The sequence below is a fragment of the Crotalus tigris genome, unplaced genomic scaffold, assembly GCF_016545835.1.
Source record: "Crotalus tigris isolate CLP2741 ecotype Arizona unplaced genomic scaffold, ASM1654583v1 scf7180000024461.5605484, whole genome shotgun sequence".
In the NCBI taxonomy this organism is placed as follows: Eukaryota; Metazoa; Chordata; class Lepidosauria; order Squamata; family Viperidae; genus Crotalus; species Crotalus tigris.
Genome location: NW_024100632.1, coordinates 679,676 through 706,033, shown reverse-complemented (window position 1 = coordinate 706,033; position 26,358 = coordinate 679,676). Strand labels below are relative to the sequence as shown.

The 26,358-nt window shown below is 43.9% G+C and overlaps 1 protein-coding gene and 1 long non-coding RNA gene across 3 annotated transcripts in view; one reads left to right on the top strand and one right to left on the bottom strand.

Annotated features, from left to right (window-relative positions):
• FBXW8 (F-box and WD repeat domain containing 8) overlaps positions 1-26,358 on the top strand; it is a 48,248-nt gene continuing 21,890 nt past the window's right edge. The window contains exons 1-5 of the mRNA XM_039332486.1: positions 1-340; positions 3,970-4,074; positions 9,799-9,963; positions 10,721-10,809; positions 18,926-19,083. Coding sequence (XP_039188420.1) covers positions 17-340; positions 3,970-4,074; positions 9,799-9,963; positions 10,721-10,809; positions 18,926-19,083 — 841 coding nt within the window. The 5' untranslated portion in view covers positions 1-16. The remainder of the gene's footprint in view (positions 341-3,969; positions 4,075-9,798; positions 9,964-10,720; positions 10,810-18,925; positions 19,084-26,358) is intronic.
• LOC120303189 overlaps positions 13,985-26,358 on the bottom strand; it is a 31,021-nt gene continuing 18,647 nt past the window's right edge. Inside the window, exons 3-5 of one of the 2 annotated variants that reach the window (XR_005555370.1) lie at positions 17,295-17,784; positions 15,209-16,534; positions 13,985-14,562 (exon numbers count right to left, since the gene is read on the bottom strand). This is a non-coding gene — a long non-coding RNA (uncharacterized LOC120303189). The remainder of the gene's footprint in view (positions 14,563-15,208; positions 16,535-17,294; positions 17,785-26,358) is intronic. The other variant, XR_005555368.1, reaches the window with a different exon arrangement.

Sequence of the window (26,358 nt, the reverse complement as noted above, 5' to 3'; positions counted from 1 at the left end):
GCGCCGCCGTTCCGCCATGGTGGAGAATGCCTCTGAGGCGGCGCTCGACTCGTTCCGCCGCCGTTGGCAGGCCGAGCTGGCCCGCGAGGCTCCGAGGCGGCGGAGGAAGAGCGGCGGAGGCCGGAAGAGGCCGCGAGAAGCGGAGGGCGAAGAGGCGCAGGCGGTGCGAGGCTGGAGCGGCTACGGGGGTCTCCTTGGGGGGCTGCTGGAGGAAGAGCCGCCGCTTCAGCGCCTCCTCCGCATCTCTCCCGCGCCGGGCCCTGCGGTTGACCCCGGCCCCGCTGCCCAGACCCCCGGAGGAGGGAAGGAGGACCTCCTGGGGCAGCTCATCCAAGACTTGGTATGAGAAATCTCGGCTCCAGCAGGTTCCCTCACCCCCTGCCAGATTTTACGGCCTGGAGCCCCCCTCCCCTCTTTCCGCAACTTGGTGCCTTTCAGGGAGGGTTACAGAGCCCATTATCCCCTGCCTCTCGTCCCGCTTTTGGATTGCTGCTAGCGTCAACAACACTAAAAATCAAGGAGGGCCCCACGACAAAGCAAAATGTACAAACAACCCTCCCCCATGTAAAATAAATAGTCTGATGGATACATATAAATGCTGGAAGTCGGAGGAGGAGAATCAGCCGCATTGGGGGAAAAACTAAGCCAAACCTGATCTTTAAAAGCAGGAAGATTAAACTTGGGGTAAGGGTTGTTCTTCCGAAAGGCAGAAGGATCTGACATACTGTACTATATATAGGAGAGGACAAGATAGAATATAGAATAGAAGAGAAGAGAAGAGAAGAGAAGATGGGATGGAAAAATAGAATAGAAGATGGGATGGAAAATAGAACAGAATAGAAGATGGGATGGAAAATAAAATAGAATAAAAAGATGAAATGGAATAAATAGAATGGAATAGAACAGAATAACTTGTCACTTTAAATGTACACTAATCAGCGTACATTAAAATGAAATTACGTTGCGTTCAGCTCTCAAAGGGTAACCATCTCCAATAGTACACTGCATGAACATGACAAAAGATTGTGCTTATGCCTTTATCGCCCTTGACTACTATACGCGATAGCCTACATTTTTAGAGAGGGGGTTAAGATCGTGTTCACTCTACCACCAGCCCAAAATTAATCACACACACCCCTTATCCCTTCAGAAGATTAAGTAAGGGATAGAGAGGGAGTAAGTCGCTGAATCAGTGGGGATGCTGAGAATCTATGGCCCTGCACCCCTTGGAGTTGTTGGAAAAGGACAATGGTTTGAAATCTACTCCCCATTGGCAGCGTGTGGCCTTTTCTGCCTCTATTCCTGGTCCCCCAATAGCCAGCAAGTGAAGAGGCTGTCTTCCAGGGGTGTTGGAATTGGGGTGGGGTGGGGTGGGGGAAAAATGCATTTTATTTCAACAATGTGGTTGTTCTAAATTTAGGAAAATGTTTCTTTTGTTAAAGGAAGCAGTAAGTCGTGTACCAGAGGTAGTGAGGGAAACTCCCAGAGGGGGAAGTAGTGAATTTTCAAGCCAGATCAGATCATTACTAAGCAATCTTATCCACTACTACTCACTTTGCTTTCTCTCTGAACAGTTTTAGTGGAAGGAAAAATAAAAAGACAGCTTTATGTTATACCTGCTTGGTGGGGAGGGGGGAATGTGTGAGAGGAATAATGGTGTTTTGGATTCTGTGGCTCTCAGACACTCTTTCATCTGCCCCCCCCCCCAGTTTGCATTTTCACTCCTCCACGTTCTCAGCAATGGCACCAGCTATGGTGAGAACAGAGGTTATTGATTAAATTGATACGCTGCCCATCTTGTGGTTCGAGGCGACTTTGGGCAGCTTAAAATGTAACAAAACATAAAAGATATAAAAACAAATGTAAAAACAATAATATAAATATAGAATTGTTTTAGCATGACAGTATCGCGGTCTTGAAAGGGGGCCATGGTGCCAGTCCAGGCCCCTTCAGGATCTTAACAGTGATTCTCTAAATATCACCTGTGTTTATTTCCAATTTGAAATATGTACAAAGTGCTCCTGTCTCTGCTCCCACTGTCAAGAATTGTCTATTGCCTTCCCCCCCCCCCGAGTCAGGTCGTCCTCGACTTATAACAGTTCATTTAGTGACTATTCAAAGTTACGGTGGCACTGAAAAAAAAAACGACTTATGCCCTTTTTCCACACTCACGACCCTCACGGCCTCCCCACGGTCACGTGATGAAAATTCAGACGCTTTGCAACTGACTCGCATTTATGACGGTTGCAGTGTTCTGGGGTCAGGGGAATCCCCTTTGGTGACCTTACGACAAGCCAAGTCAATGGGGAAGCCAGATTCACTTAACAACCGTGTTACTAACTTAACAACTGCAGGGATTCATTTAACAATTGTGGCAAGAAAGTTGTAAAACGGGGCAAAATTCACTTAACAAATGTCTCTCTTAGCCACAGAAACTTTGGGCTGAATTATGGCCGTAAGTCAAGGACCTACCTGTATGTATCTTAACTGTCTCTCTCTATATATATATTAATGCCATGTATGCAGGTTTAAAAGGAGTATGCAGGGTTTAAAATCCTCCCCATTCTAACGAGCTGCATTTTTCTTTCTTTCCCTCCTGCTAAAAAGCCACAGATTAAATTTCTGGTGGCAGCGAATTAATCCATTTAGTAAACTAGAGTTCCATTAGTGCACTGATGTGTAAATGTGTGTCTCTAAGGAGCAGATGCCAATGTTTATCTTTTGGATTTTGTCCATCACATTAAAAAAAATGGAGCTATTTTAACCAGATAGACCCCTCCCTCCCTCCCTCCCTCTTTTTTTGCCTTATTTTTTTGTCTTTTTTGCTAATTGGCATTCAGATCTTGCAATAGGCATACATAAATAGTAAAGGTAATGACACCACTCAGAAATTCTCTTTTGAGTTCAAGTTATTTCATTTATGGGCTTATTTGTAGCAGCAGCAGCCACGTCTAGGGATGGAGTGCTGTTTGTTCTTCTCAACAGCTTGAATCCTTTTTTTTTCCACCACAAGCTTGACGGACAACAAGGGACAAGATTCTCACACACGACAATAAACTGCGAAGTGGCTTGTTTGCCTTTGGCTGAACATGTTGGATAAACATTGATTGTTGTATGGGAAACACGGATTAGATTTCACATGCTCACAACCCACACAGCAGACTGAGGTGTCATTAGCCATCTTCAGCCACCCTAGAGACATGTTATATTACTTATTTATTGGGTGGCGATTATTTATTCAGTTTTCTTGCCACCAGCCTCCAACCGAACGGGCAACTTATAACACAGGCCTTGACTTACAGGCATTCAAAGTTACAACCGTGCTGAAAAAAAGTGACCATTTTTCACACAAACCATTGCAGCATCCCAGAGCCACCTGGTCAGAATCCGGCATGTGTTTGTGACGCTTGCCGTGTCCCAGGGTCATGTGATTCCCTTTGGTGACCCAAGAAGCTAACTCCCTTAACTGCTTTGCTTAGGAAAAGAAATTTGGGGCTCAAATTGTAGCCGTAAGTTAAGGACTTTGGTCTCAGTCTTATTCCAGTTTTAAAAATCAGGAAGAAAAAAACCGTTTGCTTAGAAAGTGTTAAACATCCTTTGTGGGCCAAATCGTTACTAACTTTGAAGCTCTTGATACCAGAAGCCATAAAAGTTTCTGTGTGGTCTCAGAGAGGACATTTGAGGTTAAATCTTCCCCCTCCAAGGTGAATCACATTTTGAAAAGTCCGACAGCCCTCGGGAGCCTAAATGCACTTTATTGATTCTCCCCCCTTTAATAAATATTTCAGCAACTTGTGGATGTTGGAAAAAAAATGGATTGAGATGTTCATGCAGCATATAAAATTAAATTCTTCTGTTAGATTTTACCCAGTTTTAAAGCCACTGAAATTTCCTGTTTTTTTCTGGGAAACCCATTTCACCTGCCATGACATTAAAACCTCTCTTTCCTTTTCCTTTGCTTCTTTTCAGAATGAAATTAACGAAGTCCCCTTTTTTGATGTGGAGTTGCCTTACGAATTGGCCTTAAAAATATTTCAGTCCCTTGGACGGCTGGAGTTGGGAAGATGTGCTCAGGTAAGAATCTGCTTCTGATGACAGACTCAGCAAGGAATAATGGAAGGGAAAGCAACACAACAGAGTGACGATGCTTTGACACCTTTGAGACAGAAAAAGGGACAAACCAAACCAAACGGCCTCCAATTAGCCTTTGGAGCTGTAACTTCGTTTGACATTTTTTTTAAGCCTTGGAGAATTTTTTTACCCACCTCTCTTTCCCAAGGCAAACAGAAATTAGGCGAAAAAAATTCTCTCATACATATGCAGGAATTTTGCATTTTTACACGACTGGCTTTAGCATTTGTAGTTTACATTATGGAATGAAATAATTGGAAAAGGTCATTTGTCCCCCACTGCTCCATTGCACACTCAGGGCCAACTTCTAGACTAAAGTATTCCTTATTTCTACTCTATTCACTCTACTCTGTTCTTTCTGTTCTTCTATTTTATTCTATTCTTTCTGTTATTCTATTCTATCCTTTCTGTTATTCTATTCTGTTCTATTCTACTCTACTTTCTATTCTGTTCTGTTCCATTCTATTCTATTCTATTCCATTCCATTCCATTCTCATGTGATCGCTTCTCCAAGTCCCTTCTTAACTATTCTTTTATATTTTCCCCAAGATCATCTCTAAATATCTTGATAAATATCCTGAATTTGAGGCAATACTTTAGGTGGAGACTGATCAATCCTGAATAAAATGGGCATTTTGGTGCCTTTGACTGGGAAATTAACCTTCTCTTGGTGCACCGTCCACAATGGTGTTTGCTTTTTTGGTAGTCACATCATGCTGTTGATTCATAATTAAATCAGTTACAGTGTTTGTTGCTTTTGGACACATCTGTAAAAGATATCACCAAGAGATGTTATTGTGTATATTTCAACATTTTAAGGTAACACTGCTGACTTGGATACCAATGTTACATGCACATTTACAAGAAGTGCAACAATTCTAAATGTGTAACAATCCTAAATGTGTAACAATCCTAAATGTGTCTTTTTCTGACTGTAACCATCCTAAATGTGTCTTTTCCTGACAAAATAATAATAATATTGTTGATATAAAGATCCCAGAAGATTTGCCTGGATCACTCCAAATTCTAAATAAATTCTAAAATGAGGGTAAAAGCATGTGATGAAATAAGGAAGGAAAACAAGATATATTTTTTTTTCATAGCTTTGGGTTCTGTTTCCGTAGATTGAAAATGTTTTCTTACAGCACCGGTCAACTTTTACAGGACAGCCGTGCCTCTATCGACCTTCTTAGTTTCCCAAAACTTTTTTTCTTATTATTCAGGTGTTTCTTTTACAAATGGCCTTATCGTATAGAACAATGTCTGTAGAAGCAGTCTCTGGCTACTTTGGGTGATAGTGGAGGGCTAAGCAAAGTTCTAGAGTTTTACAAGGCTTTTGAAGTGAGATGAGGTAAGCCAAGGCTTTTAGCCCAAAGGGATCGAGCAAAAAGCAAAAAGCCGTAAACACACGAAGAGCGTTTTCATTTTTCTCTTGGTGCTTTTGATTTTTTTTGAACAACGGCAGAGTTCTTCAGCTAAATGGAATGCCCCTGCTGTCTTTTCATTGCCTTTGTCATGGATTTTTAGTTTATTTTTTTAAAAAAAAAAAAAAAAAAAAGAAAGGTCGGTAGCAAGAATTCATGAAACTCTGCTAGTTAATGGGACTGGTTAGCTTAGCGGAGGAGTCCCTGGAGGGAGAGTTTTCAAGCTTGGATGGCTGCCAAAGTGGTAACTGACTGGTAGCAAAAAGAGAGAGAAAGAGAGAGAGAGAGAGAATAACTCCTTCAAAATCTGCAGAATTGAACTGTGATTGTCACACAAAAGACAAATGACAAACTGTGCTTCCCTGCCAGCTCGATCCTCTGTTTAAGCTACGTCTTTGTTGTCGCGAAGGGCAAAAAAAAAAAAAAAGCAAGCTTCGGTTATGTTAGAAGTTGCAAGCTCACGTATTCGAAGAACGTGCCTTTCTCAAATATCTTTCAAAAATCTCCGTGTTGAGTCAGGAACCAGAGGGGCTGTTTGTGGCTTCTTAATTGGGAGACTCTCTGAAGTTGTGTCTCCAAGCTGCAGGTAGGATAAGATCGATAACAACGGTTGGATGAAAAATAGGGGAGCGTGCGAAATGATTTTGCGGCTCCAAATTGGAGTTCATCAAAACGATGCATCTTTTGGAAGATTTTTAAGAGTCATAATTCACGAAGCCAGGTCTGAATGTGCCTTCCTTGATCTGTCCTGCCAGCGGACTGTAGTATTTCTGCGTGGTTTATATGAAATAAAATTCCCCCTTTGTGTCAGAACTGGAGAACCCAAGTTTCAATACCCATTAACAAGCTAGAATTACGTTACAGGCAGTCTTCTCATTTGGAATCATAATTTCCTTTGCTAAGGAAAGCAGTTGTTCAATGAGTTGTCAGTGTGAGGAGCAGCTGTAAGCACTTTTTTTCCCCAGTGTTGTCGGAACTTTGAACAGCCCCTAAGCAAATGGTCCTAAATTAAGGTCTATCTCTGCTTGATTGCTCTCCTGTAGCGGTCATCTGGATTCTTGTCTCTGCAACCTTGGCTCCGTTCAGGGGTACCCTTTTGGGCAGCTGATGCAGTAGCTTTGAAAAATGACAACTTCCCTCCCCATTTGGTCCCCATTCTCCTCCCCCCCCACTTGCTCTGAGCATCTTAGGATAGAATAGAGCTGGAAGGGACCTTGGAGGTCTTCTAGTCCAGCCCCCCGCTCAAGCAGCACAACCTATGTCATCTCAGACAGGTGAATGTCTAGTCTCTTCTTAAAAATCTCCAGTAATGGAGTGCCCACGATTTCTGGTGGCAAGCTGTTCCACTGCTTGATTGTCCTCACTGTCAGGAAGTTTCTCCTTAATTCCAACCATTCTCTGTCTGATCAGTTTCCAACCATTGTTTCTCGTCCTTCCCTCTGGTGCTTTGGAGAATAGCTTGACTCCTTCTTCTTTGGGGCAGCCCCTCAGATACTGGAACCCTGCTATCATGTCTCCCCTATTTCTTCTTTTCTTTAAAACTAGCCAAACCCAAGTCCCGCAGCCGTTCTTCGGCTGTTTTAGCCTCCAGGCCTTTGATCATCTTCGTTGCTCTTCTCTGAATTTTTTTTTTCCAAACTCTCAACATCTTTTCTGTGCTATGGTGACCAAAATTGGCTGCAGTATTCTACGTGTGGTCTTATTAGGGCCTTCCCTGGCCTTTCCATCACAAAACTGCTAAGACACTAAAACATTAATAATAGCCAAGGGGGGGGGGGGCTTTTTCAGGTCTTTTGGCCCTGAGCTTCTCACCTGTTGTCGCCTCCAGCCGCGCTGCTGGGTATGGGATGGCGCCAAAGGCGTGCAGGCGCAGGCATCAAATGGAGCCGCTCACGGTGGTGTCTAAAGTGCTTAAGACACTTTCCATTAGGGCTGGTTTTTTTGCAGCTGCTACTCAGCTGACAATGCTGCCATCGGCTCGGCTGTGCCGCGTTAATGGCCCATTTCAACTTGGAGGCGTCCTTAGAAATTTCAGCCTGATACGCCCGCAGGGCTAGAAGTAACCTGATTAAAATCACAGCGGGGAATAAAATATCCTTGTTTTACTCGTCCCTTCCGTGACCTGGCCCTTTTTACGGCGTTTCTGAAAAGCGCTTCCTTCACTTCAATTTGCTGCTCCTCTCCCCCCCCCCGGAAAAAAAAGCAGAAGCGACTTCAAAAGATTCTCTTCTCCGTTCTTCTGCATTGCCCCATCATTAGTTTCGAACTCGCCACGGTCGGCAAATCCTTTTTGTTTACCCGCCGAGTTCACAAATCAGCGAAAATAACCTGCCCGTGGAAACTGGGCGCGAACGCATTTCCTTGTAAACACTCGGAGTATTTTACTCCTGCCAAGTCAGATTGGTCACATCAGCGCCCTGTTTTATGACCGTTAGGACTTCCAGGCTCCGTTATGGACATAATTTGAGGACTACCTGTACATTTGTCTAGCCAGGACCTTTGAGCAAGCATCTTTTCCCCAATGTGCTTATTTCTAATTTGCAAGGAAAATTCTTTCTCTCTCTCTCTCTCTCTCTCTCTCTCTCTTTCTTTCTCTCCCGTTTCTCTCCTCTTTTTCTTTCTTTCCTTCTATCTCTTTCTCTTTTTCTTTCTCTCCCGTTTCTCTCCTCTTTTTCTTTCTCTTTCCTTCTATCTTTCTCTTTTCTTTTTCTTTCTCTTGTTTCTCTTTCCTTCTCTTTCTCTCGTTTCTCTTTTTCTCTTTCCTTCTATCTCTTTCTCTCTCTCCTCTATTTCTCTCCTTTTTCTTTCTCTTTCCTTCTATCTCTTTCTCTCCTGTTTCTCTTCTTCTTTTTCTCTTTCCTTCTCTTTCTTTTTCTTTCTCCTGTTTCTCTCCTCCTTTCTCTTTCCTTCTATCTCTTTCTTCTCACTTCTCTCCTCCTTCTCTTTTTCTTTCTCTTTCCTTCTATCTCTTTTTCTCTCCTGTTTCCCTCCTCTTTTTCTTTCCTATATCTTTCTTTCTTTCTCTCTCTCTCTCTTTCTCTCCCCTCTGTTTCTCTCCTTCTAGCTCTCTCTCCCCCCCCCCAATACAACAAGGATGTAATTATTGTGAGAGATTAAAAATGTCATGTTTTACCTGCAGGCTGAAGTCTGTTTCACGTTGCTATCTCATTAGGCCGTAAACGTAGGCCATTGTGTGGGAAGGCCGCCTTGCTCGTTTCGTTTGCATAACCGAGATTTTCATAGCAACACTTCATATCTCGGCTTTTCCGTCTTCGTAACTAGAGGCAACCAATCTCCAGCCTTTTGAGTGTCACTCTCCAGACTTGCCCGTCTCTGCCCCTGGCGCTGGGCTTCACTGTGTTTACGTCCCTTTATTATTTGCATGGCTATTTTTTGAGAAAAGTAGGAAAAAAAACACTTCCGGGCTTGTTTTTTAGCGCTCTTCTTCTGCAGAGTTTTTCAGCAGTAGCTTGATAATTTGGGAGCTGTTTGGAAATTGGTTTCCCTGAGATGTTTTTTTTCCCCCCCTTCTAGTCTGCCTTTAAAATTTAAACAAATTGGAATTTAAGCATTCGGTGAGATGTGGATGTCTTCAGTGTGAATTCCTTGAATAAATAAAGTTGAGCCTTGAATAGAATAGAATAGAATAGAGAATAGAATGGAATGGAATGGAATAGAACAGAATAGAATTCTTTGGAGGGACTTTGGAGGTCTTCTAGTCCAGCCCCCTGCTCAAGCAGGAGAACTTTTACCATTTTGGACAAATGGCTTTCCAGTCTCTTCTTCAAAACTTCCAGCGTTGGAACATTCACAACGTCTGGAGGCAGGTTGTTCCACTGACTAATTGTTCTCACTGTGAGGAAATTTCTCCTTAGTTCTAGGTTGCTTCTTTCTTTGATTAGTTTCTATCCGTTGCTTCTTGCCCTGCCCTCAGGTGCTTTTATCTGTGATTTAGATTCCTAGACTTGGCCAGGCCATTTATGTTTTACCAATAAAGGAAAATATTTGTAGCTCAGGGTTGCAGTGAGGGGTCCATAGCGCTCTCTGTGCTTGATTGTTTTCTTGGAGACATTTCATTACCCAACTTACTAGGTAACGTACATTGAAGAATTTTTAAAATCCTATTTTAATATTAACGCAGGTCTCGTTTTGGGGTGATGCACACCAGGGTCACTGAGAGCATCGTGTCCCCCCCCTGGTTTCAGAGAGAATTCTCAGCAATAAGCATTTGTCCTCTTTTTAGGTGAGCCGAACGTGGAAGATACTGGCTGAAGACCAAGTCCTGTGGTTCCGGCTTTGTCAACAGGAAGGTTATCTGTCTGACAGTCAAGTCTCAGACTTCCCCTGTTGGAAACAGACCCTCCGAGAATGTCGGGAAAAGGAGAAGACTTTGCGAACCAACTGGAAAGTAAGGGAAAAGAACTTCTCACTTGAGATATACTATAAGCTTGTTCAAGAGAAGTCCAACCTAGAAATAAGGAGAAATTTCCTGATGGTGAGAACAAGCTGTGGAACAGCTTGCTCCCCGGATTTGTGGGTCCTCCATCAGTGGAAGTTTTCAAAAATAGGTTGGACAACCATTGGACCAGGATTGTTTTTCTCTTGCCTTGGACAAGAGACCTCCGAGATCTTTTCCAGGCCTGTGATTCTATGCTCGATAGCACTAGCGCTTAGGCTTATATACCGCTTCACAATGTTTTACAGCCCTAAGTGGTTTACAGAGTCAGCCTATTTGCCCCCAACAATCTGGGTCCTCATTTTACCGATCTCGGAAGGAGGGAAGGCTGAATCAGCCTTGAGCCGGTCAGGATCGAACTGCTGGCAGTCGGCAGAGTTAGCCTGCAATACTGCATTCTGACCACTGGGCCGCCACGGCAATAGAATAGAGAATAGAATTGAGAACAGAATAGCAATAGCACTTAGATTTATATACCGCTTCACAGTGCTTTATAGCCTTCTCTAAGCAGTTTACGGAGTCAGCCTCTTGCTTCCAACAATCTGGATCCTCATTTTACCAAACTGGGAAAGACGGAAGGCTGAGTCAGAGTCGAGATGCTGGAGTACCACTTGGATATCAAAAGCCACAGTTCTTGGAAGGTGGTGGGGGGAGATTTTTGAGGGACCACTAAACCAAACCCATGGCTTTTCCTTGTCTTGCTTTGCAGAACCGTGTCGGGGCTATGAGCCAATTGCAGCACGAAGTCGGGAACATTCTGTGTGATGTGCATTCGTGCAATGGAGTAGTCATTGCTGGGTGAGTCTGGGACCGAGAGCTCAGTGTGCAGCTAGAATTCTTCTCCTGCCTGTAAGGAATTACTTTGCATTTAAACCAAGAGTTAACAGTGGCTTACGCTATAATGAGTTTAAAAAAAAAAAAAAAACCTCAAGAGTAAACATAGGAAATCTTACAGCTCATGGAAACTGACGGGTAACATTTGATTGAGCTCCTGATAGATCTGAAGATCGGTGGACCTCAACTCGATAGTAAGGTTCATTGTATGCTATTCATGCTTTCGGAATTTGGCATTTCCCCACCCCTCCTTTGGCACCTATTTGCAAATTGGAAGCAGTCTGCCAAATAATTATTATAATAATAATTCTGAACTTAATTCGCTGGCAGGTGAAATTTCCTGCCATGGCTCCATCGCATACTACTGGACGGGAGTCTTGTAATTCTGACTGTTTTATCCCCGGCCATTAAAATAAAAATATATATATATAATACATAGATATTATTAAGTAGAGACAAACGTATTGCCCTGGCTTTTAAGTAGAAATGGTTCTGCTGTGAAAGTCGTTAACAGCAAAATGATTTTTAATGCCCGAAACAAGGGCTGGCATCGCGGTTCTAAATATCTCCCTTGTGCTGCGTTTTCTGAGTCATTGAGAGATTTCAGCACTCCTGTAATGGGCCATCATTTCTATTTATCACCACCCCGGCTTTATCTGCAATGCAGGGTTTAAAAGGGTTATTTCTTTTTCGGCCTCTCGATGTCATGAACCTCATTAGCCTTGTTTTCTGTGCTAAAAACAGTAGGGAATTTCAAGAATGGATCTCCCAGGATAATCGCTAATCTCCTTACTCTAGCCCTGATGGGGGCTGTGCGCTGCGTGTTTAAAGGTGGTGGTGGTGGTGGGGAAGAAGCCTCCCTCCTCTTTCGCAGCTTCACAGTCCCGAAGTCACAACACCAGGCAGTGAAGAGAGGAAGGGGGTGATGTCATCGGAGCTGTGAAATTGGCTCGGGCCTCTCATAAATCAATGTATGGCGTTTAAGAGCAACACTTCATTTTAATGATGCATTTTTGTGGAGTAGAATTAGAGTCAATTGTCTTGGGTGTGTGTGTGTGTGTGTGTGTGTGTGTGTGTGTTTCCCCCCCCCCCTTCTTTTTCAAATCCCCTGCTGGCACTAGATTCTGTGAGTGACACCAGGGAAGGAGGCTACTTGAAATAAATGCAGAAAGTAGCCTGCTTATTTCAGGATAAAATGTGGGGAATGGATTACGCTGTGTGGAAAGCTCAGTTGAGGTTGACCAGGATGTCGTTAAGGTACAGGTCCTCCTCCAGGTAGTGACCGTTCAAAGTTTTAACAGCCCTGCAAAAAGTGACATATGACCGTTTTTCACACTTACGACCGCATGGTCGTGTGATCAAAATTCCGGTCCATGTTTATGACGGTTGCAGTGTCCCAGGGATCACGTGATCGGGCAAGAGATGTCGTGAGATGGGGCAAGCTCCACTTCACAATTATTTCACTTAGCAACATAAATTTGGGGCTCTGTTGTGATCGTAACTAGAGGACTACCTGTACATATTCTCCCCCCCCCCCCTTTGAAGGCAATTTTCAGCCCAACTACCCCCAAAGTACCTGAGGGCAGGACAAGAAGCAAAAAGTGCAAGCTAGTTAAAGAGAGACCCAGCCTAAAAGAAAAGGGAAATTTGCAGGATCCAATCTGGATCTGTCACCGGGACTGGTGGTTTTGTCTTCTGAGCTTTCGGACTCATGCAGGAGTCCATCTGGTGAGAGAGAGAGAGAGAGATATGTTCTCTGAGGATGGAGTCCAGCAGAGGTCTGAAAGCTTGGAAGACTAACAACTCTTGTCCCAGTGACCAGCCCAGATGGGATCCTGCAAGGTCATCCCGAGATGCGTAGAGTTGCCTTCGTTCGCGAAAGCAGAAATTTCCTGATGGTGAGAATAATTGACCGGTGGAACAGTTTCCTTCCCAGAGTTGTGAGTGCTCCATCACTGAAGGCTTTCAAGAAAAGATTGGACAGCCTTTTCCCCAGGATAGAATAAGGTTTCCTGCCTTGGGCAGGGGTGTTGGACTAGAAGACCTCCAAGGTCCCTTCCAGGCCTGTGATTCTATGATGTCTATGGAAATTCTCAGTTATCCAGGTCATGGTGGTCATTGTATTGACCTCGGAAGGACGGAAGGCTGAGTCAACCTTGAGCTGGTCAGGATCGAACTGCTGGCGATGGGCAGAATTAGCTTGCAATGCTGCATTCTAACCACTGGGAGGGAGGGAGGGAAGGAAAAGCAATAGCCTTAGACTTATATACCACTTCACAGTGCTTTACAGCCCTCTCTTGCCCCCAATTATCTGGGTCCTCATTTCACTAACCTCGGAAGGACGGAAGGCTGAGTCAACCTTGAGCCGGTCAGGATCAAACTGTTGGTGGTGCCTTCTAACCACTGTGCCACCACTGCAATGTGAGTCAGTTGCCGAGCATCTGGACTCTGATCACATGACCACGCTGCAACGGTTGTAAGCGTGAAAAAGAGTCCTAATTCCCTTTTTGCACTGCCGTTGTAACTTAGGAGTGGTCACAAAATGAACTGTCGTTAAGTCGAGAACTACCTGTATGCAGAAGGCATAAATAAAATTCTGGGGCGTTCGGAGAAAATAACAGCTGAACGGGTTGCAGATTGGACAAGAGGTGAACTATCGCCTGTTATAGTCTACCCTAGGGAATTTGCTAAGCCAGGATGCAGTGGGCATCCTGACATTTGGCGGTTTGAAGGGCATCAGACCACTGGCTGGAAGATAAAACTTTGCAGCAGCTTTTGTTAATCGAGAACCCTGTATTTTGTTTCCAGCGGTAGAAATTGTTAAGTTCTTTGTGGCCCATTCTCAGTTGTGGCCCTCAGTTGTTCTTGTGTGGGCTTAAGCAGATCTGATGCCACAAAGCTCTTTTTATGACCTAATAAGAGATTATCTTAGCAGCGAGAGATGGCGTGACACCTCCAGTGTGGTTGAGTATCGAGAAACAACAGGGCTAATTTTAGAATTCCATAATGAGAGTCTAGGATCTCGTGGGTATTACAAGTGTTAACTGCCTTGCTTTCTTGATACACACCAAAGCCATCTAGAGTGAACATATTGTACCATTCTTTTCTTTGCTGAAAAAAAACCAGTCCATACCAGGAGTTCTCTTTTTTTTTTTAAAGAGGAAATACAGCCCAATCTTGGTTTTCTGGACTTCGGCTGAGCAGTATTTGCCCACGATGGAGGAAATTCCGTTGCATGTTCTCTGTGTAACGTTGCCATTATGCAAAAGGCCTCCTTAATGTCCTTCATGTAATGATGTCATTACCCAGATGTCATAACACAAATGATATCATTTGTATTTTGAAGTTGCCCTAATGAAGATTTGAGTCAGTGGACCTCGGGAGAATAGTAGATAACACGAACACCATTAATCAATTAAAATAACATTTCGGTTGCCTTGGATCAGAGGAATCTGCCATGTAGGTTAGTGGTCTAACTAACCCGTTATCCATTCTGATGAGGCAACAGCTGTTCAAAATCTCAGGCTGAAAACAATTGAAGCTAGTCTTAAACTGGATCTTCTTCTTGTGCCATATCCGTTATCGGACATTGGCGATCCTGTTTTTATCAGCAGCCGCATGAAAAAGTGCTGCTGAGTTTTGTCCAAACCAGTCCCTTAGATTTTGAAGCCACGATGTTCTTCTTCTGCCTGGACCTCGTTTGCCTTCAGTCTTTCCCTGGAGGATTAAATGGAGTATGCCGTATTTTTCGGGGTGTCACATCACATGTCTAAAATATTCTAATTTTTGTTTTTTAATTGTTTTGATGATTTCCCTTGGCTTTCCCAGGCAGCTGATCACCTCCTCATTTCTGATCTTGTCAACCCAGCTTCTACGTAACAGTCGCCTATAAATCCACATTTCAAATGCTTCTAGTCTCTTCAGGTGGCCTTTTGTCAGAGACCAACTCTCTACTCCATAGAGCAGGATAGAAAAAATATAGCATCTGACAAGCCTGGATCTACGCACCACATTAAACCATCCTGTCATTGGTCTATTTCTGTCTTCATTTTCCGCACAATCCCAATCAACTGCTAATCAGTGCTTGGAGTAATGCAAGTGTGTTCTTAAGCCTTCATACAATTTTCAGCGGTTTGGCGTGATGTCTGAACCCATACACGATAGCCAGTCTGGCTTACCTTCTTTTTGTGTGGCAGCCAACTGTGGTTTAACGAATAAGCCACCACAACTTTTTTTTAAAAAAGTGGCAGGCAGAACTTCACTTTTAGTAGGTCCCTTGCTACGAAGTTATGTGTTTGATTTTGTGCACGGCGTTATCTTGCAAAAAAGAAGATCGTTGAACGCATAACCTGATCGTTCTTACCTGTCGGCTGCCTCGTGCATTCATTTTTTTTGCAGCAGAATTGGAGACAGAGGGAGAAACAAAAAAAAAGAACAAGGATGACATATTTTCATCAAGTGGCTAGACAACTGGGGGGTGGGTGGGTGGAGAAACTCAAGTGAAACAGATCAAAGCCGCTATTCTTTCCAGTCATCTAAAACTCCGTTGCTTAAGGCAGGAGAGAGAATTTAAGCTCTAAAGTGGAAGGATGAAAGAGGAACTCAAATTTCAATCTGCAGATACATTTTTTTTCTCCCCCCTCTCTCCCCGTTCAACCCTGCCGCACACACGCTAATTGCTTGTGATTGGAAAGTGTCCTTGAAAAGCCTCCCATTTTGTAGCGTTTTCTATAGTTTGGGGAGGGGGGGCATGGACCAGGGAGGCAGAAGGTGGCTTTGTATTGTTTTGAAACAGAGGCCCACGTGAGCAGGGACCCTGTTGCGTTAAGCCGCTCCGAGGTGGTGCCGTAGGAGGCTGGGGTAGGAGGCTGGGGTGTGTGCCGCATTGATTGGGGAGTGAGGTAACCGCAAACATCTCCCGTCTCCAATGAAAACAATCCAAGGTCTGACACTCCAAACAAGCATCGTTACTGCAGGGCAGAGTGTTCATGATAAACATCCGCTGGCCAGATTGAGGTCTCCAGTGTCAGAGAAGACCCAAGGAGGCTCTTTAGAAAATAGTTCTCCTTCCCTACATCCTTCATTCAGATCCAGACTTCTCCCTCCATCCCTTGTTCAGGCCAAGACTGTTCTTCCTCCATCCCTGTACTGTCCTCTCCATCCATCCAACCATCCATCCATCATTCATTCAGACCCAGACTGTTTGCCCTCTGTCCCTTCTTCAGACCTAGACTGTTCTCCCTCTATGCCTCATACCGTTCTCCCTCCCTCCAACTTTCATTCAGATCCAGATTTCTCCCTCCACCCCTGGTTCAGGCCAAGACTGTTCTCCTTCCATCCCTCGCATTGTTCTCCCTCCTTCCATCCCCCATTCAGAAGCAGACTGTCCTCTGTCCCTCGTTCAGACTCAGACTGTTTTCCCTCCATCTCTCATGCTGTTATAATAATAATAATAATGATGATGATGATGATAGTTGTGGGTGCTCCATCACTGGAGCTTTTCAAGAAAAGATTGGACAGCCATTTGTCTATCATGGAATAAAGGTCTCCTGTCTTGAGGGGGGTTAGACTAGAAGACCTCCAAGGTCCCTTCCAGCCCTCCTATTCTAAGCCATCTTTGGCTTACATCGCTGTGCATCATTTCATGTTCTCCGTCTTCGTTTCTGATTGTGGCTCTTCATGCATTTTCCTGGAAAAGAGAGAGAGAGAGAGAGAGAGAGAGAGAGAGAGAGAGAGAGAGAGAGAGAGAGAGAGAGAAGAAAAATGTATTCTTTTCAGTGTATTTCTGTTCATTTATCTCTCCCCTCAGCCCTTCTCATTTGCAGACCTCCTCTTCATTAGCAGCAAATATAGATGACATCACCATCACTAAGGGGAGGAGAGGTCAGGTTTCAAAGTGCAGTGGGGGAGATAGAAATTAGTTGTCTTTGAGAACAGTCCTTTGCCGGAACCGCACAGGTGAACCAGGATAGGGCTGGGCTAGAGGTTGACCTGTCCTTGAGGGATGGGTTGATCCAATGGATTTTGTTAAAGGGGGCTTTTAGCAACCCACCTTCCTTCATTTTCAAGCCCACCATTTAAGACATCAAGGCCAGATTGCCTCGAGTTTCTGAAAAAGCAGCAATGCTTCACGTTTACAGGACTGCAAAGAGAAATGAACATCGGGGCACCATCTGCAGGAGCTGCGGCTTAAAACTCCCGCAATTCGGCTGCCAGTTTTATTTTGATTTGATTTTTTTTCCCCCAATTTTACCTGTCAATAACGGTCATCCTCTTATTTCTAACATTTCGTGCCTCCCTCTTTTTTCCAGCTTCTTTCTCTCGGCTTCTACTGAGGCGCAAAGGTGGGAATCGCAGGTGGCCGAGAGAACGTTCTAACTTCGAAGGCCCCAATTCCTCTCCATGGCATAATTAGCCAAACCTCCCAATAGCTTGTTGGTCTAACTAACCTAGCTTCTCTCTCTCTCTCTCTCCCTTCCAATGGAAAGCAGATTTGTGAACGGCCGTCACACGCCAGCGCAGGTGCTCTAAGTTGAGCCCTCTTATTGATCCCTTATTTTCCCGTGCATTTGTCAGCTCGCGTGCGTAATTTAAAGTTGTACTTTGCACCCGTGCTAATTAGACAGCCATCAACGTTGGGGGCCAAAAGCTTACGAACAATGCAACAGCGATAGCCGAGTCTTTAATTGGCAGAGTAGGATTGTCATTAGGCAGTGGTAAGGACATCTGGGGCTCTGGAGAGATTGATTTTGGCATTGCCACCCAAGCTTTTTTGCAGCTTTGTCCTTTTTTTATATATATTGTTGTCTTTTTGGTCGGAGGGGGTAACATCCAAGGAAGTTGCCAGCCTCTTCAGCCCTACTTGGTTGGGCTAACATCCAGCATCTTCCCACCTCTTACAGAATACTTCTTTTGTCGTCTTCTCTGTTCCTCCTCTTTCTGTCAAAAGAAGAAACCAACGTGGATGCTATCGGGAAGTCAGCGGTTTTACCGTATCTTCATAATTTAGATCTACCCCAGCTTTGTTTCAGTTCAACTAGTTTAGTGGAACTAAAGTTTGAATAGCTAACTAAACAAGCCGCCTGTTGCTAAGGGCTGGGATTTATTTTCCCCTTGCTAGACCAAACGGGGAGACCATTTCATTCCTCTCCCTAGCGCATCAGAAGTTGAAAACAAAGCTAATTTCATTTCATTTCATTTCATTCATTCATTCATTCCTAGTTTTTATTATTTTTACAAACAACTCGAGGCAGTAAACATACCCAACACACCGTCTTCCTGCCATTTGCCCCACAACGACAACCCTTTTTCAACAACTCTTTTGGCCCAGTTCTTCCACAAATTAGGTGCGAGGTACAAATCAACTTTTTGCATGGAATCAGATTCATCCCAGCACCGTTCATAACCTCTTGTTGTTTTCTTGTAGCCTACAAAGAAGTTGTTGGTTTCATCTCAAATTGTTCTTTAAATAGGCTGAGTGAGTTAGGGGTGGCTGGGTTCCGGGGAGGGATGTCTGCCCATTTTAAAAGTTGTGGGGGAAAGTAGCATAATGCAAACTTTCTACTATAGGGCCGTTGCTTCCTTAGGCTTCTCCTGCTCTACTGAAGCTGTCCAGGTGGTGTCATGTTGGCTACAGGAATTCCAGTCCTTAGAGAACGAGTTTTGGTTCTTAAAATTGAAAACACGAAGCCGAGCATCTGCGCTTTGGGTTTTACTTTTAATGCTCTGCGCTCGTTGCAGATTTGGTTTTTGAGAAGGAATGTTCAGTTAGGGATAGAACACAAAGAGTTTTCCATTCTTCTTAACCACGGTGGCAAGAAAGGCCGTAAACCGGGGCAAAGCTTAACAACCGCCCCATAAATTTTGGGCTGAATTGTGGTTGTCGAGTCCGCTGTCCTGAAGGTTCCCGTCTGAATTTCGTGGCAGGAGCCACGGAAGACGACGCCCGCCCTCCTCTGCAGACAGGGCCTCCGTCTTCCTGAGAAGGAGCTTTGGATCCCAACCAAACTCAGAGCTCAAAACCCAAAAGAGGCCTTGACTCCTGCAGCTTTTGGATCCCATGCTCCGCTTTCTGTTCCAGATACACATCGGGCGATGTGAAGCTGTGGGACACGCGCACCTGGGACTACGCGGCCCCCGTCCTGGAACCGGAACACGGCTCGGGGGAGCCTGGCCCCCGGCCACATGCCTCTTTTGTGAGAATAAACAGTTCCCTGGCTGTGTCGGCGTACGAGGACGGTAAGTTAACAACAAGCCGGGTCCTAATGTTGTCTTTTAAAAGCTTTCCTGAAATGAAGCAGCTGTGCCCAGCTTTTTTTCTTTTTCTTTTTTTTTTCCAACCTCCCCTCTCCTTTCTTTTTTTCCCCTTCCTTTCTTCCCGGGAGCAATTCTAATTCTCTCCTGTACACACAAATGCACGTGTGCGCGCTCACGCTCGCTTTCATGTGGGAAAGTTGGCCGATAACCTCCGTTGCATTAGGAGGCCTTGGATGGCAGTGCCCATTAAAACGAGGGCTTTAATTCCTCCTGGAGCTGCAGCTTGGAGGCACGGGTGCCAGGCCTCAGCCCGGCCAAGCTTGTCATGAGCAAACAACTTGTTTTGGCCTGTCTGGTGGGTTTTTTTTTTTTCCTGTCTTTCTTTCTTTTCCTAGAGATGTAGGGAAGGAGGGCCAATAAGGCAAAGAGCAAGCCAGATAATTGCACTAGAGACGTAAATGTATTATTATTAAATTTGTTGGCCACCCATCTTATCCCAGGGTAACTGGGCAGCTTACAATATTAAAAAGATAAAATGATGTAAATACTACAGAAATATAAAAATACAAAATACAATAGCTAAAAGAAGAACCCCCCAAGTGATTCTCATTTTCAGATTGTTAGACAGAGAACGTTCAGTAAAATGCTACCTCCAAATGTCATATTTCACAACCAAGTGTCTTTTTCCTTTCCTTTCCTTCTCTATTTCCTTTCTCTATTTCCTTCCCTTTCCATTCCTTTCCTTTCCTTTCCTTTTCTATTTCCTTCTCTATTCCATTCCCTTCTCTTCCCTTTCCATTCTTTTCCTTTCCTTTCCTTCTCTTATTTCCTTTCCTTTCCTTTCTCTTCCCCTCTTCCCATTCTCTTTCCATGGCTGGAGAATTCTGGGAGTTGAAGCCCACATCTCTCAAAGTTGTCAAGAGTGAGATGCACTGATCTAGAGGAATATGAATTCTGATCTGATACGCCAAATGGAATGTTCTAATCCCCCAATACCCCATTCAAAGCCTAAACGGGCTATCCTGAATCTACTGTCAGCTGATCTGATGTCAAAACATACCTGTTAAGAAACTGCATGCTTGCAATAAGGAAAAAAAAAAAAAGGACTGTTCAAAGCTTGCAATTTTTTTCAGTGCCTCTGCTGCTTCCACTGAAAGGAAGGGAGGTGCTCCAGATGTTGTAATGTTGCACCTATCGCAGATAAGTGGATGGCGCACATCTCATAACTGGGACGCGTTGAGTCTCATTTATTTAATTTAACGCAATGTAATTTCCTTCTTGATTTGCCATCCCAGACCGACGAAACCTAAATTAAGTAATTTTATTTATTTATGGCTTCAATTTATAAGGCTGCTTCAACTCGAAACCGACTCTTAGCAGCACACAATTAAAAAACAATAAAAAGCAAGAGCAGACAAAATTAAGCGGGAAGAAAAGCCTTCGTATAACAGGCTAATGCCCCGTCCTTCCTACACCCAGCGAATGAATTTCCACTTCCATCCCTCTTAGCAATCTTAGTCTGGCAAACGTCCTCAGACCTTCATCCTCTCAGTTTGGTGAAAATGAGCTTCCTGCCATTTTTGAGGTGCAAAACACACAGACACTATAGGACAGTTTGTTTAGTGGCTGTTCAAAGTTACAACAGCACAGAGGGAAAAGTGCCTTTACGACCGTTTTTCACACTTACGACCATTGCATCCGTGGTGACGTGATCAAAATTCAGAGGCTTGGGAGCAGACTCGTATTTGCAACGGTTGCAGTGTTTCCGGGGGCATCACCTGATCCCCTTCTGAAAATCAGACATGCTTCCACTGTTCACCATCCTGAAACATTTTACCCACAAAAATTGTCCACCTCAAATCGGTGAGAATCGCAGGAAGAGATCTCAGCAAACGTATGTCCGGAGAAGCCCGCGTACATATTTCTCGCTATTTTTCAAAGCAATTATCATTTTTTCGCTGCTATATGCCCTCTCTCCCCCCCCCACCCATGTGTCTGTGTCTGTGTCTGTGTGCCTGTTTTCTTCCTGGGGTGTGTGTGTGTGTGTTGCTTTTGTAGCATGTGCCTGGTGAACACAGAAGCCATCTGTTAACATGAGGAGGCAGTGCCGCCAGTCCCCACCGTTGAAAAGGGCTCTTAGCGAATGCGTTGACACAACACCATTTTCTCCCCATTCAGCAGGGCGCAAGCCGCGATGCCCTTGGCAACCGGTCTCCAAGAGGAAGCCGTGGGCATTTTTACGCCTGCCTTGTCCTCACAGCTGACTGGCTGAGCAAAGAGTGCCGTGGATCCCCCCCCCCCCCCGTGATGATTTAAATCCGCCTATCCCCGGGCAAGCTCTGTTGTCAAGGAATTGTCAATACTCAACGCCCATGATTGCCTTGCACCTTAATTCTGGAGCTCTGGATTCCCTGGTCTTTTGAGTGCAAACTTTTGCTTCTTAGGAAATGGCAGGGTTGCGGTCAGCTGTCAGCGTGCCGTCTCACGTGTGCGATGAGTAAGGAGGTTTCGGACAAAACGTCTATGGTCCTCCAGGTCATAGTTATCCCAAGAGGCAACTGGACTTCCTTTTTTTTTTCTTTGAAGATGTTTCGCTTCTCCTCCAAGAAGCTTCTTTAGCTCTGACTGGATGGTGGGGAGTGGAAGGATTTATACTCCTTGCAGACAGCTGGTCATTGCATCCATTTAGAGAGCCATTGAGGCCACCTGGAAGTTTACCTGTGTCCTCAGGGTCACCTGAGTGGTGCAAATGGGTGGGGAGCCTTCTTGGCTGCAAGATTTTTTTCTGTCCTGGGTCTCTTCCCCGTTGAAGGCAGGCGCAGGCAGTTTGGGGACGAGTCTGTGTTAGTCTGCATCTCAAACTGAAGTGCAAGAACGGTTCCTGTGATCTGCAATATTTTCTGGGAACTCCATTCCTAGTCCTGCACCATTCGAAGGGTGTTCATCCCCAAGTGCATAGCTAAATGTCTATGGAGATTTTCAGTCATCCAGGTCATAGTTATCCCAAAAGTGTTTTTGTCAGGAGGCAACTGGACGTCCTTGTTTTTCTTCGAAGACGTTTCGCTTCTCATCCCAGAAGCTTCTTCAGCTCTGACTGGATGGTGGGGAGTGGAAGGATTTATACTCCTTGCAGACAGCTGGTCATTTGCATTCTTCTAGAGAGCCGTGGAGGCCACCTGGAGCTTTATCTGGTGACCTGGCAGCCTCAGATAAATCACCAGGTGGCCTCAATGACTTGATGGCCCCAATCCTGGAAGATCAGCTTCAAAGAAACCGAAGGATGGGTGGAGAAGTCTTGCGGTCTGCGGCCTCTTCCTCCCTTGCCCGCCGTCAATCTACACCTGGGAGGCCTTGGCAGCCGAATCCACAATTGTGATGTTTTGAATTCCAACTGACCAGCTTTCTCTATATCTTCTGCCTTGTTTCCCATTGTCAGCACTGGCAGGCATCCAGCTTGCTTTCTTTTATTATTTTTTTCCCTACCACTAATTGCCTTCCACGTTGCCTTACCCGAAATGAATCAAATCAAAATGCTTTTCCTGGAGCATTAGGGAAAGCGAGGGAAGAGTTTCTGGTTAATGAGCAGATGCTGCTAATGCAGGAGCCGTCGGGGCCGTGCCAGGGCTCCATCTGCTCCATGCTTGCCTGGGTCTGGCACGTAGCCACGGCCTTGGTGATGTGTGTGTGTGGGGGGGGGGTGTAGACTGTTTGCTTTAATCCTCCCACCCTCACCCATTCTGCTTTGCATCGTGGAAAGTTTGTGTGCCAGGGGAGAGAAGGCTGGACAGAAAAGCCTCCCCTTCCCCTCATTGCTGCATTTGGGTGAACAAAGGCAGGACCCTCTAAATATTGGCATGAAATGAAGCAGAGCCACGGGGTCCTTGGTGCTGAGGTTTTTTTTTGTTTTTGTTTTTTGCATTGGTTTCATTACCCAACTAGCTAACATCATCAGTGCTAGAGGAGAGTCAGATTTGTGGAGAGGAGGAGGAGGACAACAATGAGTCCTTGGTGCTCTCTGAGCTTGGTTGTTTTCTTGCAGACATTTCATTACCCAACTAGGTAACATCATCAGTGCTAGAAGGGAGTGGGGTTTGCAGAGAGGAGGAGAAGAACAATGGGTCCTTGGTGCTCTCCGAGCTTGGTTGTTTTCTTGCAGACATTTCATTATCTGACTAGGCAACAACATCATCTCTTCATTAAACTAGACATACCCAATTCCAGCAACCGTTCCTTATATGTTTTAGCCTCCAGTCCCCTGATCTTCTTTGTTGCTGTTCTCTGTACTCTTTCTAGAGTCTCAACATCTTTTTTACATCATGGTGACCAAAACTGGATGCAGGATTCCAAGTGTGGCCTTACCAAGGCCTTGTAGTGTGGTATTAACACTTCACGTGATCTTGATTCCATCCCTCTGTTAATGTTAATTTACTTAACGATTACAGAGATTTACTGTAATGGCAGAAAATCAGTTATAAAATCAGGTTATAAAATCAGGCTCACTTAACCACCTTATTCAGGAACAGCCATTCCGATCCCAGTTCGTAAGTTGGGCACTACAAAGAAAGGTTCCTAAACATCATTAAATGAGCCAGTCTTGTTTTAGTGCATGTTGTAAAAGCAATCGATGGATTTTAAAGCCTGCGCACGATAGCTTTTACTGGGCTCTCCAAGTAAAATTCAGAGTTGAATCAATGGCTGTGGAACAAAGTTGAACGTGCAGGGTTTTTTTTTCTTCCCCTTCAAACTGCTTTGGATTCAAAAGTGGGCTTAAGTGACTCAAGATGCTCTTTTCTTTTTTTTTTTCTTTTTATAAAAAAAAGGAGAAGTTAATTTGCTTCCCTGTTGGGCGGCTGCTGTTCCATAGGCATTCTTATTTTCAAAACCAGCTTAGTTGTTATTTACCTTTCAAACAATCAAGATAATTACCATTAGATCTCGAAGTAAAATTGGAACAGCCCAACTCCAAGCGGCCTTACGACTCCTTTGGGACAGTTTTACTCGGGCCTTTTGCATGTTGATGGAAGTCTAATTGCAATTTTGGCACCGTGCAAACAAAACGAGCCGGCTAATTGTTTAGGCAAATAGATTAATTTAAATATGCATCCCTAATAAAATTAAAAAAAAATACAAATACAAAACCGGCTCCGATTGTGCTCGCTCCCTTGATGAGGAGCATAAATATTTAGAGGCAGCGCCATTAGATAGCTCCTGAGATGGCTGGTGCTATTTTGCCATGTGGAAGTGCTTCGCGGGCACCGAAATAATCTTTACCAAAGTGCACATAAATAATCCTCTAAATTTGCTGGGATGCCATCTCATTATCCTTTATCTTGGCTTTGCTTTTTTTTCAAAGGAGGGAAGAAACGCTTGTAACCTGGCAGGGGTGCCAATCCAGCACTCCTTGATGTGACTTTTTGTAACTTACAAACAAGTCTTGACCTCTCTGTAGGCAGTCAGGCAAAGACTCTATGCCCTGACTGGTTAACCCATCCTGGATTTCATGCATGAACCCAGGCACTGTGTTCTGTGAATCTGCACCGTGCAGGTTGAGTTTATTCAATAAACCACGACTTTAAAAGCCTTAGCTTGGTATTATGTCTTTTATACACAGCTGCCCAACGTGTAAGCAGCCCAATCTCAGAAGGGTATGGCTGGCTGATGAGGTTCGAATCTGAGAAGGGTATGGCTGGCTGATGAGAGCTGAGTAGCTCGAAATAGCTATACAAGTCTCCCTTTAACTCTTTATTAACAATCCAAATTTAACATAAAAATGATTGTCGTAATAGCGACTGCTTCCTGGGAATAGTCCTAGATTGGGGCTGATACAGGCAAAAGATTTCTTCTTCCCATATTTGGGCTGATCGGGTGCATTGTAAAAAAAAAAAACCACTTAAGACAGACTTAAAGTATTATCAGCAACCTATTGTCTGGGTTTCAGTGTCTTGTTTACTGATACATATTAAGTTCCTTTCTCTCTACCTTATTTTTCTAGCCAGTGATAAAAAGTATCCCATTTTATAAAATAAACTGAGTCTTTTTTCTCTTTCATTTTCAATGTCAATCTCTCCATTTCCGCACACTCTTAAGATTTTTTTAATTAAAATTTCCTCCGTTGGTCGATCTTCATTTTTCCAATATTGAGCAAATACAATTCTTGCTGCAGTTAACATACGTAAAGTTAAATCTATCCACTCTTTCTCATAATTACCTACAATTATGCCTAACAAAAATAATTCTGGCTTAAACTCTATCTCTTGTGGGTGATTGTTGTAGAGCTGGCTGTTGGCTTTTCAGAACCATGGAGAGCAGCCTTATAGCAAACTTAGAGAATTGCTTAAGGTGCCCCAGTGAAACTTTGAAAAGTTTCTTCCCTTCCAATAGAATAGAATAGAGCTGGAAGGGACCTTGGAGGTCGTCTAGTCCAGTCCCCTGCTCAAGCAGGAGAACTTATACCATCTCAGACAGGTGATTGTCCAGACTCTTCTTAAAAATCTCCAGTGATTGAGTGCCCACGATTTCTGGAGGCAAAGCTGTTCCACCCTACATTTATTAGGGTTTAGGGAAAGTTACATAGAGTCATAAATGTAGGGTTAAACAAAGCATCGTACATTTAAATCCAGGCTAGAACAAAATCATACATGAAAGCTTGCGCCAGTGAAACAGATTAGATGGCAACTGATGCAGACATCCCAATTCCAAAGAATTAATTACTACGTTTGAAAGGAATCTCAATTAGATAAAGAGGAATGTTCCTCAATCCAATTTTAGGGTAAACAATATGAATGCATTTCTTGTCTTTCTCCTCTTATTTTTTTTTAAAGGACAAGTTCCATTACATTTGAATAGAATAGAATAGAATAGAATAGAATAGAATAGAATAGAATAGAAACAGGAAGAAGAATAGAATAGAATAGAATTTAGAACAGAATAGAATATAGTATAGAATAAGATAGAATTTAGAATAGAAGAGAATATAGAAGAATAAAATAGAAAAGAATAGAATAGAATAGAATAGAATAGAATAGAATAGAATATAGAAGAATAGAATAGAATTTAGAAGAATAGAATAGAATCTGGAAGGAACCTTGGAGGTCTTCTAGTCCAGCTCCCTGCTCAAGCAGGAGAACCTATACCATTTCAGATTTGAAATATTAGCAAACATTAGCAAATGAACAAGCTAACAGGGAAATAATAACCAGCATTATCTCCTAAAGGGAGAGACAGGTTTATATCCCAGATTCTATTTTTCACCCCTTT